At 43.4% G+C, this 15,173-nt stretch overlaps 2 protein-coding genes and 1 long non-coding RNA gene across 5 annotated transcripts in view; 2 read left to right on the top strand and 1 right to left on the bottom strand.

Moving 5' to 3' along the window:
• The first annotated feature begins 68 nt into the window (after positions 1-68).
• Positions 69-6,292, top strand: DPY30 (dpy-30 histone methyltransferase complex regulatory subunit). Of its 3 annotated transcripts, none has more exons than XM_064648620.1 (5): positions 69-196; positions 642-714; positions 795-842; positions 2,664-2,806; positions 6,061-6,292. In XM_064648620.1, the coding sequence occupies exons 2-5, from the start codon at positions 679-681 to the stop codon at positions 6,131-6,133; spliced, it is 300 nt and encodes a 99-aa protein (XP_064504690.1). In that variant the 5' UTR covers positions 69-196; positions 642-678; the 3' UTR covers positions 6,134-6,292. The 3 variants fall into 3 exon arrangements, with proteins under 3 accessions (XP_064504690.1, XP_064504692.1, XP_064504691.1); XM_064648622.1 differs by having other exon boundaries at positions 89-173; XM_064648621.1 differs by lacking the exon at positions 69-196 and adding an exon at positions 259-278.
• LOC135411272 (uncharacterized) lies at positions 5,541-13,730 on the bottom strand. The gene is made up of 2 exons (XR_010429073.1): positions 11,372-13,730; positions 5,541-6,745 (listed from the first exon to the last, which is right to left on the bottom strand). It is a non-coding gene; the product is annotated as an uncharacterized LOC135411272 (long non-coding RNA).
• Positions 13,731-14,216: 486 nt separating this feature from the next.
• MEMO1 (mediator of cell motility 1) overlaps positions 14,217-15,173 on the top strand; it is a 28,074-nt gene continuing 27,117 nt past the window's right edge. Inside the window, exon 1 of the mRNA XM_064648618.1 lies at positions 14,217-14,395. Coding sequence (XP_064504688.1) covers positions 14,335-14,395 — 61 coding nt within the window. The 5' untranslated portion in view covers positions 14,217-14,334. The remainder of the gene's footprint in view (positions 14,396-15,173) is intronic.

A 15,173-nucleotide genomic window follows, 5' to 3' on the forward strand; every position in this document is an offset into this window, starting at 1 on the left:
CCGCCCTTCCCGAGCTCCCGCCCCGCTTTCCCCACCCCGCGCACGCGCAATGCGCCGGGGGGCGGTGGCGGCGCGGCCGCTTCACTGACGTCAGAACAACTCGCGACGGCGGCCGCGGTTGCTGCGGAGCCGCTCCTGCTGTCCCGCCGATCCCGGAGTCCCGCTGACTGCCGGTGAGAGCCCGAACCGACTGCCGGTGAGAGCCGAGCGGCGAGGCCACCTTTCCCCCGCGGGGCGCCTGAGGCACGGCCGGGGGCGGCGGCCGTACGTGGCCTGAGGTGCGGCGGAGCCCCAGCCCGGCCCTGCCCACGGGGGGTCTCGCGGCGCTGTGGCGGGCAGGGTGGGACGGACGGACGGACGGAGGATAAGGGGTGTCTCCGGCTTCCCGCGGGGATGAATGCTGTGTTTCCTAGTCCTGGTACCGCTCTGTTCGGGGGACCTGCCCCGAACCTTAAGGCACTTCTCGGCTCTGCGTGTGGGAAAAACGCGTTCAAGTTTGGCGCGGGGGGAGCGCAGAGGAATTCTCTCTGCACTCTCGTAATTGTACCTTAGTAACCATTAGTAACCAAGTGATGTAGTATCGCTTAACTCACACTGGGCTCCATCTCACCTGCTAACCGGTGTTTTTATTGCTTTCCAAGATTTTCTGCACGTCCAGCAAATTCCAGTTTTCAAATCATGGAGGGAGAACAGATTATGGAGGGACAGCCACAGGTATTGCAATATTTTATGTGTATAATGCTACGTGAATAAAAGGAGCATTTTCTCTTTGCTGACCATCTGTTATTTTACAGGTTCCAGAAAATCCGCATTCCGAATACGGTCTCACTGAAAATGTAGAGGTAACAAAGCTGTTGTTGTTGTAAAGTACAGTGGAAGTCACATTCCTGATCAAGGGAAAAAACACTGAGTCTTGAGTCTGACTTCAGCAATTGTAATGTTCCCAAGAAAGTTAGCTGGAAATCAAGCCAATAGATACCTGTCCCTTGCATAAATGGCTGTATATATTTTCTGTTATATTGCTTCCATTGTACTAAATGGTTCTGAAGTAAATAATGCACCTTTTAATGAGATGGTGGGTTTTTAAGTATCTTATGATCATTATCTATTCTGTCGCTATCTATGATATATATACATTTGTATAATCTATTATGCTGCAAAAAAAGCCATCTGGACTTTTATTACAGGGAGGGGAATAGAAGGAGTTTATGGTATTTCTATGGAAGTATCAAAGGGAAAGATTCTTTTCATATTCTTGTCAATAGACAAATTGCATCAGAATAATCCAAGCTATCTTTAATTACTTATGCTGAGAAGGAGCAGATACAGTCCATTCTCTTGCTGTTGGTAACAGTGTGGATTAGAGTAATAGAATCACAGGGTATTCTGAGGTGGAAGAAACCCACAAGACTCATCAAAGTATAGCTCCTGATCCCGCACAGGACAGTCACAAGAATCACATCATATGCCGGAGGGCATTGTCAAAACACTTCTTGGACTTTGTCAGGTTTGAGGCTGTGACCACTTCTCTGGGGAGCCTGATTCATTGCTCAGCCTGATTCATTGCTGGGTGAAATCTAACCCTTCCCTATCACAGCTTCGTGCCATTCACCAGAGAGGACATTGGTGTCTGCCCCTCTGCTTTGCCATGTGAGGAAGTTGTAGACTGCAATGAGGTCTCCCCTCAGTCTCTTCCAGACTGAACAGACCAAGTGACCTCCTCATATGCTCTTCCTCCTCCAAGCTGCTCCTCATATGTCTTCCCCTCTAGACTCTTCACCATCTTAGTAGCCCTCCTTTGGATGCTCTCTAATAGCTTTATATTTTTCTTATATTGTGGTGTCCAAAACTGCACACAATATTACAGGTGAGACTGCACCAGCACAGAGTAGAGCAGGACAGTCCCATCCTACCTCTGTGGCATTATTCCTTCAAAAGCCTTCAGTCTCCCTCCATTATAAGGTCCTGCTCTGTGCTAAGCTTTTGCAGAAACTATTCTTAAACATCTTTTATGACTTGTCTCCCCAGATATGTTGGTCCTGTATCGGTAAATTCATGTACTTTGCGTCGAATACATTTGGTTTCCTGGCAGTGGTAGGGTATCATTTTTTAACTACAGTTAATGGTGTAAGATGATTTTTGACTAAAAAGCACATGGAAGCATTTTCTTTAATGTGTCCATCAGTACTTGAATAGAGCATGGTCTCAAAGTATTCAACTTTAGCAGAGTCCCCTTTGTCAGACTTCACCTGAATTTCTTGTGCTTTTAGCATTTTGTATAAGAAGCACATGCATACAGGAACCATGTAATTTGCATACAGGAACCATGTAATTGAAACTGCTCTTGTTAGCAGTCATTTGTGTCTTAGTGGTGTAGAATTCAAATCTGTGAATGCAAAAGCAGAAACAATAATTACACAGATTGGATGTCTTCTGTTTTAGAAAACTGTCGACTTCCTAACATTGTTTCCCCAAGACATAAGAATTTAACAGAAGGCTCCTCTGGATTAGGTTTTTGTGCAAGGAAAAATACGCACTTAAATTTTCTTAGAAGATGTAAAGAAGTTATTGCCAGTGAATTGCATAGAGATGGGTATTTTGTACTTCCAAAGTAGATGTGGCTGCTGTTATCAATGTGGACTCACTTTTTCTTTCTACTTCAGAGGATAGTAGAAAACGAGAAACTAAATGCAGAGAAAACATCAAAGCAGAAGGTTGATCTTCAGTCGTTACCCACACGTGCCTACTTGGATCAGACAGTTGTACCTATCTTGCTACAGGGACTTGCTGTTCTTGCAAAAGAGAGGTAAGATGCTTCAGTGTTCCTTCTGTTCTTGGCAAAATGTAGGTCTCAAACTTGGGCGGTACGTCACCTTTCAGGCACATGGTTCTGGTAGTTGCACACGTTGTCCTGGTAGTTGTAAGAACGTTGTTACAACAGGTTTATGAACCGATAAATTACTGTGATTGGCTGTGCAGGATGTGTTCCCCAGTGAGGTGCTTATCATGCTTATTGGGTGCATATGGCACGATAAGAGTTATTCATTTAATTCATGATCCCCCAATGAGGTGTGCTACTGCAAAAGTTTTGGAGGGAAAAATGGGGTTATTTTTGTTACTAATTTTATCACGTAATTCACCTTATAAAAGTAAGGCAAGAAGTTGTTCTGGTTCTGAAGATTTTTGTAGTGTGAAATTATAAAGAGTTCTTGCCGTTTGAAAGAAAGCAAGACAAATCAGGCCTGACATGCGTCTTTGTTGGAGATTAAAATGCTTTCCAAGAAGTCAGGCTGACCCTGCACTGTCAACACAGCAAGAAGCAAACTGATAGTTTATCCTCTGAGTGAAGATTACGCTGTCGAGGTGCCCCAAATCTCTTACCAGTCAATGCAGAAGGGTATCCTTCAATAACAGCAAACAGCTGTTCATCTTAGCCAAAATAATTTTGAGCCTTTTAGTGTATCCTTGCTAGTGGCAAGTAGAACTGCATGTGACCATCACTCAGTTTCACTGAAATAACAAAATCAAAAGCTGATATGGATGACCATAAAGGCATCATGGCACCTACAGTCAGAACAACCATCAGCAGTGTCTTAACTTCAAAAGGAGTTGTGAATTTGAACTGCAGGGTTCAGACAGCTAATTAGGCAAAATCAGGCACCTAGGAAGGTCCACCTTGTGTCTACACCTGAGCAGTGTGCAGATCTTCAGCTGACATCTGTGGGAGTTCTGCTGCACACTCAGTATAAAACACCTGTGAGGTGCGTACCCCACACTTAAACTCTGGATACTTGTGTTACAGGCTAGCTTTTTCCTTTATTCTTTTTTTTTTCTTATTTATTTAAATCTTCATTATGGAAGAAGCTTTTTTTATGGGGACTCATCACGTGAGTGAAACTGGACCACTGATAGAAGAGGTTGGGGAATGTGTAGGTATAAAATCCAACAGTATCAAACTGGCAGGTCAAATTGGCTGTTCAGTGGAGCATAATAACCCCTCGGGAGGGAGAAAACTGAGCTATCAGCTCTGCTGTATAATCTTCTGATTAAATTCAAAATGGAAAGTAACTAATGGATGCCAAGTTCTTTTTCTAAGGAATATAAAAATATTCAGGGAACAGCCCATTCCGTCTGTTGGCTACGCCTGGAATTCAGTAGAAATTATGCAGGATAGTGAGCCAGTAATTGGGAGGAGTCAACACAATTTTTTGTCGGGTGTTGTAAGTGTCTTAGAGTTTATTGAAGAACATGTAAAGAGGAATGCAGATGATACAGTCTGTTTAAATATCCAAAAAGTTTCTCACACAGCCATTCACTAAAAGCTTTTAAAGAGAGTTAGTTGCTGTGGGATTAAAGGAAAAGTCTTTATAAGGATGTAGAACTCAGTGGACAAAATAGAGGGTAGAAGTAAATAGTGAATTTTCATGGTGAAATAAGATCAACACTAGAATCATGGAAAGTATAATTTATAACAATTTGAAGAAGAGGCTGATAAAATTTGTTAATGAGACTGAGTTTTACAGACCGGGTATAGGTGTTTTGGTTTCTGTTGTTTGTTTGGGGTTTTTTTTAAGTTGATGAATTGCAATTAATTGCACAGGAATTTCATAAAACCCTCAAGACTGCGATGAAAAATTGAAACTATGGCAAAAAGCAAAAGATTGAATCCAAATAACAAAAAATTTTAGACCTAGGAGGGTAGTGACAAATGCTAGTGACAAAATGTTAGATTCTGAGTTGACAATTACCCGTATGAAAACATATCTTTAAGCTCTTACATATATATGTCAATGCACTGCTCTAGTAAAAAATAAATTCTGAATAGTAGTACTTAGAAATTGAAGGGGTAAAAAACAAGCATTATGTCATTATTTAAATTTATAATGTTCTTGTATTTTTAATATTATGTGTAATTCCAACTCTCCTGTGTTCTGGTAGAATGGGAAAAAATAAGAAGAGTGACAAGGTGGTCAGAAGGAATACTATCTGTCTACAGAGTGACTTGAACAGATGATATCTAGAAAAGAGACTTCTCTGGGAGAATATATTAGGAATCTGTTAAATCACAACAGTGTAGAGATGATGAGTTGGGATGGACCATTATCTCTTCTGATACAATAATGCAATAAAGTGAAACAGGTAGCAAATTTATAATGAACAAAAGGAGCTGATCCTTCACAGGTCACATAATTAAGCTACATAATTTTTTTTGCCTTAGGTTGAGGACATTAAGGTTTTATTTGTGCTCAAGAGGCAACTGGTCAAAGCTGTAGAGGAATCCACCCGGACTGTTAAGGGTGGTAGCTCAGAAATTGGTACATGCTTGGGAGCCAAAAGGGTGGTCCAGAAAAATATCTCTGTGCATTTCTTCCATTTTTTATGCTTCTTTATAGGTGTATTTGCTCACTGCCAGACCTTTTGTCTGACCCAGTGTGGAAAAATTAAGTTTGTCATTTATTCTGTGGACAAAATCCAGATTAGCAGGATACATGCACTGTAGCTGGAGGAGCTTTTTTTTTTAAAAAAAATTACAAACTAAGGCCAGTGATCAGAAGTGTTTATTATTGACTACTTGCAAGTTACAGCACTTCTTAAACTTAAAGTTTTGTTGTGTTCATTTTGGTTGCCAGAAACCATGAAAACAACTTTAATCCACAAAGCTACACGATAACCGCTTGAAGAAAATGAAGCAAAAAGGCACTGACAGATTCAGTTTTACTTTATATAGCATGAGTCAAAGAAATAGGCAAATGCATGTCACATCTAATCGTGAACATACCGTATTTATACTTACAGACTATACCCTAGTTTTAGATATATAACCATAGCAATTTAGTAATATTGAACTAACAGAGACTAAGACCGCTTTTTAAAAACTTTCTCATTAGACATAAACTGGAAATTCAGAGTCACTCTAGGTAGTCAGTCATCCCTAAATCAATGCTTGTAAGTGTTTGGGAGGAGTTATGTTTCTTTTAAGGGATGGTGATTAGTTCTTCAGCTACCTAATTTCATATAACAAAAAATAATTGCTTTTGATTTGCTTTTTTTTCTTTACAGACCGCCAAATCCCATTGAATTTCTAGCAGCATATCTTTTAAAAAACAAGTCACAATTTGAAGACCGAAATTAGCTCCACAAAAATGAGGACAGTTTGGCTGCTAGACTGAAATGCTCATACGCCGCTGTTTGTTTTCTGCTGTAAAAATCCTTTGGCCACATTGTTGTCTTTCTTAACTGCACAGTTTGCTTTACCTTTTGAGTTATTTAATAAAGAACACTTTACATTTAATTTGTTCTCTTGTCTTAAACTAGGTATTAAGAGACTTTCAAAATAAAGTACTGAAACTGCACTGCTGGATGAAAGTCTGAATAATTCCATGGGGCTACGTCACCTGAGGGCATGGAAAAAATGGGGAACAATTTGTGATGAGAATCACATGGGTGAAAATGTATATAACTTAATTGGATTTTTATGTAGCATCCTGCCACACGCAACATGCCTAAACAGAAAGCAAACAAATGAAGAACAATTAGAATTTCTTTTGAGGAAGTATTGATTAAGTAGGGAGGAGAGGACTTACTTCAGAACACCAGGAAATGGGTTTAGTTAAAACAAACAATTAGATCCAGCAGCTGAATAGATCACCTACAGACAGTGGCCAGCATTTCACATATTTGCATTAGTGAGATGTGCTGCTCAGCATTTGTCATTGATCTCCTGTGACTGGTGTGCTGGATTTAGCTGAAACACAGAATAAAGTCTGAAGTAACTTATAAAGGTTCTGTAATTCAGTTCTCTGTGCTGCTACTCCCAGCTGGAGTGATTTTTCTCTGTCAAAGATGGAATCATCAAGTTGGGATGGACCCATAAGGATCATCAAGTCTAACTCCCTCCTGCTCACAGGACCATCTAAATCATATGATTAAGAGCATCATCCAGATGCTCCCTGTATTCTCACAGGCTTGGTGCTGTGACCACTTCACTGGGGAGCCTGTTCCAGTAACCAAACATCCTCTGGCTGAAGAGTCTGGATGTCTTTTTCTGATGTCCAGGGTAATCCTAATCTAAGTGGTAAAATACCAAGTAATCTGATTTATTTTTTCCCCTTGGATTTACTAATGTCTTTTGGTTTTGTTTGGTCTTCTCAAATGTTTTCATAACCTCTTTTTCTGACCCTTTGTTTATTTGTCCTGTAATCTCAGTAGAGCTAAAGGCCACAAACCTTAGGATACAATATAATAAGTTGCAGCAGAAGACAGGATCAGAAGAAAATGATAGAATTAAGACAGAAAACACTATTTTGTCAAATAATAGTATAAAAGCTCTGAAAATAAGATTATGACTGTAGAATTGACTCATTAGGTTATTGACAGCCCTCCGAATTCCCATTTTTGTTTTTTGACACTTCTAACAGGGACCATACATAATGTTGTTCACTAGCACTGGATACTGGAATCCAGATTATGCATAGCCCTGTTTTTCACAGACTGGGAGAATAAACATTTTTTTTGACAGTCACAGAAATGGCGAACTTGGCCTCCAAGAGTAGTTAAATTAATCAAAATCCTAAATTTTTATTAAAATATTTCTAATATTGCCATCTTACCATTATCATTTCCATTCAATGTTTCTTAGCTAATTGCTTTAATATAGCAAGCAGTTAAACCCTTTAAATTAAAGTCTTTGCTGCAAGGGTTGGTTTTTCTCCATGTGCTATGAAAGGCTGCATATTTTTTTGTAATTATGCATAAATTCACACGAGAGAGACTTGGCTCTCTCATTTGACTTGTTCCTGTAACAGTTTGTAGATACACACTGTATTTGCAGTATAATAAGAATTATTTTCCTTAGTTCTCTGACATGTAGTTGACTTTCCTATGGTAATCTGAAGATTTTTTTTTTTAACAGAGCTTTTCTTCTTTAATACCTTAGATACATGGGTGTAAGAGTGGCCAGAAGAAAGATTCTTCAGAGGAAAAAAATTAACTTTTCAGTTGTCTACAAACTTGCTGGGACTGAGGTCTCGTCATTACTCCTAATAGGAAGGCTCTCACTATTTTACGTATATATTAGTATGCTAACAGGGAAACACTGAATTAGTGCAGTCTAAAAGCAGTAAAATTGGGGAACAAGTAAAAGCTGGAAGAGGTCTGTAAACCCAAAATCGAGCCTAAAAAGCTTTATTTTGGAAAATGTACCAAAATCGTGGAGTGAGATTACTAATTCTATTGCATTGTGGTGAACACAGTCTCCATCAAACCATGACACTTTAAAAGATACTGAAAGGATTTTAACAACAGTGATTTGACTTTCTGGAATGAGTAATAACATTTAAGTGAAGACAAGGAGACACCATAAAGACTTGGTACTGCTATTTTTATTGCTAAAGTGGCATTCCAAGCTTTCATAAATAACAACTTCGCAAGACTGTTAAAGAATTGTTAAAAGCAGGGGGAATCTATGCTGCTCCCCAGTTTCTATGTTGAGAATTTGTGCAAGACCATACAAAAAGAAGCAGTTCCACTATTAATCCTCCCTTGACAGAGCAATTTTCTTATATCATCATACCTGAATTCAGAATACAAAGAAATAGGACTTCTCACCTTACAGTAACACTTGTCAAGCAGCTGCACAAAATTTGAAATACTCTGTCTTTCTACACAACTCTTGCATCAACCTAGAATCTCAAAGCATCAGTACCAGTCCTAAGGCAAGCTGCCCCTGCCAGCAGCATGCCATCTACTCAGCTGCTGGTATCATGGTACATCATGTCATCTGCTGTTGTTTTCCCACCCAGTCTAGAGATTTAATTCAAAAGAACGAAAAAGCCATGTTCACAAGGGGATGATGTTAGAAGATTTTACTACAGCAGCTTTTCTGGGCAGCCTTCTCTGAGAAAATAAGTTTAAATGTCACTAGCAGCAGTGAACTCACCAGTCCTAAGAATTGTCATACCTTCCTGCAAAGGTATGACAAGTCAACAAGAAAAGTGCAACCATTTTCCTTTATTTGTTAAACTGGCTTCACCAGTTGAGATCTGCTGCATAGGGAATACTCTGTAACAGGAACAAGTACTAAGTTACTATCTGAATAAGCAGATCACACCTGAATAGTCCAGTTCTCAGTAATCATTACAAAAGTAATGATAAAGTCCAAATTTTCAAAGCATTTACTTCTTTTAAATGTTCCCCACTAGAAACCAATGAAAATTCTGTGAAGAGACTTGACAGATGCTTGCTATCCCAACTGAATCCAGAAACAAGGAAGTACTATTTTTCCACAGGAAACAGCAGCTCTGAAGGCTTCAAGATAAATGTATTTAACTTGGGAGTAAAAATAGATGTAGAGAAAAAGCTTAAAGAAATATTTGAAAATGGCAACTTCAGATGTATGACAGGCCACTGCTAAGTAGCTGAAAGCCATTATCTCTTGGGTTTTGAACAATTATTTTTTTTTATTTCTCCACACTACCCTAGGTGAGTCAGTAGATGGTCTAAATAGCAGTAAAATTGAGGAGAAAATAAAATGGAATGCCTGGTTTATACCAGAGCATACCATGCAAGATGACTATTTTAGATCTCTGATATCCAGAAGTTACTATTTAGTAACTGTGAAAGAATTATATATGAGTCATATGGAGTATTTTGAAATCTGCCTTTTTAACTGCTTCTACCGAGAACATTTATCTCTTACCTTGAAGGGAACAGTGACAGAAGAAAGAATTTCCCACTAAAAGCAATTCTGATCAAAGGATTCTACATCCTCATATTCTGAAGCCTCTTACCACCTAAAAATACAGTTTGACTTGCCAAATCTTTTTTTTTTTTTTGCATCTCCAGTTTATCAAGGACTTTCTCCAAAGTCAGTACATGTCTTTGAGCTATCCATTTTATTGAAGTGTTGTCACTATTGTAAATGCAGTCTGATCAAAAGAACTTCTCTCTCCCCAACAGACTTTCTGGAAATAAAACAGCTGCTTTCAAACAAATGAAAAATCTGAGAAATTCTGAGAGATACAAGCAGTTGAAACCAGTAGGCTGGAAAGGAAATATGAGAAGAATCCCTATGCCTACCACGCTTGAGAGAGTACAGGTTTTGATATATTCTTATCATTGTACTAATTACATAACAAATTATTCTTAGCCGAGCCTTAGCTTGTGTTTCCTATTCTATTTCATAGTCAGGATTCATTTTAAGAGTGACTACATAGCCTAGATCACAGAAGTACAGAATGCCAGCTGTTACAGAAACAGGCATTTTACCATGATAAAAAGACAATCAGCACCGTTTCTGCTCATGTTCCTCATTCAAATACAGTTTTAAGTGAGGACTTCAAATGTAAATGTGCCATGAATAATTATGGGGCAGTTTACATCAGTGCTAGTGCAACAGTGACTAGGAATGTGTCATGTTCCTATTCCCAATGTGCTTTTAGCTCTCTTCAAAGTTTGCTTTGTAATTGTGCGCAAGACTCATTTTCCGAGACAAGCCTAAATTTATAAAAGGCTGCTGGGTGATTGAGAAGTATTTACAAGATGAATAATTACCCACTGATATTATCTCAGGTGCTATTACATTATATAGGAAGTGGAAATATTTCCCTTGTAAGGACAATGAAGTTTGGGGGGGCAGGTGTCTGTTTTTAACAGCAGAAGGAAGGGCTGCTTGGAACAGCAGGTTCCTCAGATGCAAAATGACAGTTTGTAAAAAACCTAAAGTAACAGTGAACAGCCTCCTGAGAAGGGGGGGCGACAGGAAGCAGGCATTGTGAAAAGCATGACAGGAAAGAATGCAAAATAAACCACGTGCAAGAAGACAATGGGAGCAAAAACCGAGAGAGCAACCCTTGAAAGCTGGGCCAGCTGAAAACATGTGTCGTCCAAGATGGGCACAGGGGGTTACTTGAGGAAAACCCTGCATGCTAAGGACACGCTAACTGGTGAGTCACTCTTGCCACCCTTTGCCTTCATGTTTTTCTTCCAGGTAAGGAACAAACTGCCAAGAAACACACACATGTAGCAGTGATCTGTACTTCAAGGTTATGCAGATGTGGGGGACTGTCCATGCATTGTGTCAGCTCTGCCCTGCACATCAGAGAAAAATGACAGAGCTAACAGCTCTGAACAGGTAAGTGCTCCTGTTACTACTCCCCATACAAACAGTGCTTGGAAGAATTATGGATGAAGCAGAAGGATCTCCCAACCTAACCCATGATTCACGGCATTGCACTGAAAGCTCAGCCTAGTTTCTCAGTCTGTGGCTAGAACCCTTCCATACCTCCACATCTCGAGCACTAGGCAGCCCAGCACTGCCATCTTCTACTTAACTCACAGAATCACAGAATATCCTGAGTTGGAAGGGACCTACCTACTCCTGGACCCACACAGGACCATCCCCAAGAATCACATCATGTGCCTGAGAGCATTGTCCAAATGCTTCTTGAAGAGCTGACTGCTCGTCTGTTTCTGCCTCTTTCATTTACATTATCTGCTACTGAGGGAACACATCATCAGCCCTGAAACACAGAAACAGTTCATGATTGGGAGGTGATTGTTAGAAATTTAAACAGATAAACCCATAAATCACTAAACACTGCTCAATGGTATTATGTCCACCAGTGATAGGGTACAAATTAAAATCCCATTTTCACCCTTGCTGGTGGAAACAGCAGAAATTCCTCCTGCAGTACTATGGATGACAAGCTTTCTCATGAACATGCAGAAAACTGAGGAGGATGTCCTCCAGCTTCCCTGGGCTCTGTATTGAGAGTGCTAGTCAGTAACAGAGAAGGACAGGGATTCCCCAGGCTGCCATGGTGTCTGTGGCACATAAAAGTACTTAAGGATTAGCAAAAAAAAGCCTGTGCTTTCTGTAACCTGCTAACACCGAGCTGTAGTGTTCCTCTGCATCTACATGGATGCTATGTTCATGTTCCATCCAGTAAAAACTTCATCCTAATCTACACCTAATCTAGGAGAGAAAAAACTACACACAAGGAAAAAAAAGTTAATGAGGAAAGGGAGAAGGAAGCTTAAAAAGGAAGCACAAGGAGAAAAGGAATCAAGCCTGTTATACAGCAACAAGAAAAGAAATATATTTAAGAAATTTTAAAAGGCAGGCTGAAGAAGAAAAAAACACTATATAAAGGTAGGAAACCCAGAAGAAAATACTTATAAAGAATTTTTACTTATTAAACCATCTAGATTACCACTCAGAAGTTCTTATTTTTTAATCTCGTTGGAGTGAAAATGCTCAGAGAAAATGAAAGGCTTTCTTCTAAATAAAAGAAAGGAATACCAGATAATTAAAAATAATTTTAACCTCCACTTCCCCTAAGATGTTCCTCCTAGCAGCCTCCTCAAACTGTTTTTGGTGGACTGTGGGACAGTGGTGCATCAAAAACTTGAATACATCTTGGCATGACCCATTTTTTAAATACATGATCACAACATTTATTTTTCTCCATGGAGTGAAATTTATCCTCTGCTGCATTTAGTTAACTTTATTGAAGGATTAGTTTATTGAAGGATCAGTTCAGGAACTACTCTCAGTACTGAAGTTTATGTAAAAGGTTTGAGAAGTATAAATGGGTATCACAACTGCCAGTATAGTTTTTTGTTAAAACAGTCAGGTAGGATAGTTCTTCCAGTCTAGGCAGCAGTTATAATCCACATTAACCTTTTTCAAAACACTATTTGTAAAATAACAATGGAATACTGTGAGGATAGATAGAGCAGTGAAAACATTAGACATTTGCTCAGATAGTTAGGCCCCATTTCCTCATGACAACCTATTACAAACATTGTTAATTGGACACTCCAGTCCTTAGTGCCCCTCAGCTGCCTTGGGAGGCAGCTTGGGAGTGCAGAGGAGGATCCTCATCTATAAAAAAAGTCAGCCATTATGTCTGAAGCAGGAGCCTTTTTTTTATCTTCAAGACATACTGCAAACAATGCCTTTGTCCCTAGTTTCCTTTGTTTTACTGTAAAAAAACCAAACGAACCCAAATCCAAGTAAACAAAAAACAAAACAAACAAACAAAAAACCAAAACAAAAGAAACCCTCTGTATTTTGCATGCATTTATAACTGCCTGGAGGACTTTTTGAAGAATTCCATGACAAAGAGGCAGGCGAAGGATGTCCTTCCCGACCTGGCCCATACAGTTCCACCCCACAAAGCACCACTCTGCCTCCAGACCTTCATGGCTGCGGCCCCTCATCCCTCCCGTCGGGGCTCCTCTCCCTCCTGCTCGCATCTCACACATCAGCGGCTAAAATCGCTTTTTCCCTCCCCGCTTTAGTACTGGCCACACTCCCCTTTCCAGTTCTGCCTCGTTAGCTATTTCTGGCCACGCCTGATGTCTCCATGGCAGCGGTCCATTCACCAAACCAATTAAAAAAAATAAAGGGGTGAGGAAGTATGAGGCTGAGAAGGACACGAGACTTCCATACGGCTGCACTCCCGCGGCCCTCGCTCCATGCCACGGCGCCACGGGCGTCATGGCACGGGCAAGGAGGCGTCGGGAAGGATTCTGATTCAGAAATAGGGAGTCTCAGCCCAGCAAACGCCCTGTTCCCCCTGGGGACAGCGATGCCTTTGGGAAACGATGCTCTGTCCCTGCAGCCCTCAGCGCCCCAACTGCTCCCACGGCCCGTGCGGGGCCCGGGGAAGCGGCGGAGGCGCGAGATCCCGGGATAACCCAGCGGGCCTGGCCGGGTATCCCCCCGGCCCCCCCGCGCTCCCCTCGCCTGACCCGCGCCCGGAATCTGCCCCGCCACCACGGAGACACGGCCCGCCAATCAGCGCGCACGGCTCCCATCGCCACGGCAACGCGCCGCCCAATCCACGGCCGGCTCTCCCGCCTGGCCCCTCCCCCTGCCCCGCTCCCCCGCGAGGCGGTGCCGGGCTCGTCAGGCGGTGGGCGGAGCCGGCGCGGTGCGGGCGGCCAATCGCAGCGAGGCTTTTGCTTTGGTGCCCAATGGGGGCGCGGCGCCGGCGCGGCCCTTAGTCCACGGGAGCCGAGCGGGGCCAAACCCAGCTGCGGCCGCGGCCTCCTTCTCTGCGCGCCCCCCCACCCGCCGGCGCGGAGTTGGCGGCGGCGGCCTCGGGCTCTGTCCCCGCGTCCCCCCGCCGGGACCCCCCCCGCGGCCGCGCCCGGCCCCGCGCCCCCGGCCCGCGCCGCTCCGGCAGCGCCGCCTCCGCCCGCGGGGCCCGGGCCGTGCCGGGGGAGGAGGGGGAGCAGCGCCGCCGCCGCCGCCGCCGCCGCCGCCGCGGGCGGGCCCGTCCCCCAGCGTCCCCCCCGAACACCATAGGCGGCTCCGGCTCCAAGATGTCCAACCGGGTGCTCTGCCGGGAGGCCAGCCACGCCGGCAGCTGGTACACGGCCTCAGGTACCGCCACCGGGAGCGAGGCGCGGGCGGCGGGCGCTGAATCAGCACTTTGGGGCCGCCGGGGCCGTGGCCGGTAACGGGCGTGGGGAGGGGCCGCCGGCTCCGCCCCCGCCGGCACATGGCGGGCGGGGGGGCCGGGCGCGGTTACCGGCTGGGAGCGGGCGGAGCCGCGGTGCCCCCCGAGCACACCCCCGTGCCCCCCGGCCCGGCCGCCCTTCCCGGCGGAAAACGGGCGTTTGGTGGTGGCCGGGGCTGCGTCGCCTCCCCCCGGTGCTCCTCGTGTGCCTGCCCTGCCCGGCAGCCGCGGCTCGCCGCAGCCCCGTGTGTGAGGCGGCGGTGCCGGAGCCCAGCCCTTGTGCTGTGCCTCGCACCGAGTGCTGCGCTCCATTGGTGTCGGAGCACACGGACGGATCTCAGTGTTTTCATGTGCTCTTATGGGGATTTTTGGATTTTTTTTTTTTTTCCCCGTGGGGAAATACCGCGCGTCTGGGGTGTTTTCGCACGGTTAGAAGGCAGGTGAAGAGGTGTGAAAGTAGAGAAATTTTATTTCGCTTCTTGCAGTCCAAGACCACCTTCTGTCTTTCTTCCCGAGCTCTTTCTCTGGCAGTAGGGAAAAGTTATTAAGCAGTATTGCAGAGTGGGCTCTGTCCATTTAAACATGTGGTACTTGGAGGAGAATGGAAGAAAGACGCGGTGCTTTGGAGGGAGAGCTACCGCTCCCCTCAGCGTCCCCCCCCCAAAAAAGGCAGAAACCTGTAATAATGGCTTGGTAGCTCGT

This window comes from Pseudopipra pipra, chromosome 3 (assembly GCF_036250125.1).
Source record: "Pseudopipra pipra isolate bDixPip1 chromosome 3, bDixPip1.hap1, whole genome shotgun sequence".
NCBI classification, from domain to species: domain Eukaryota; kingdom Metazoa; phylum Chordata; class Aves; order Passeriformes; family Pipridae; genus Pseudopipra; species Pseudopipra pipra.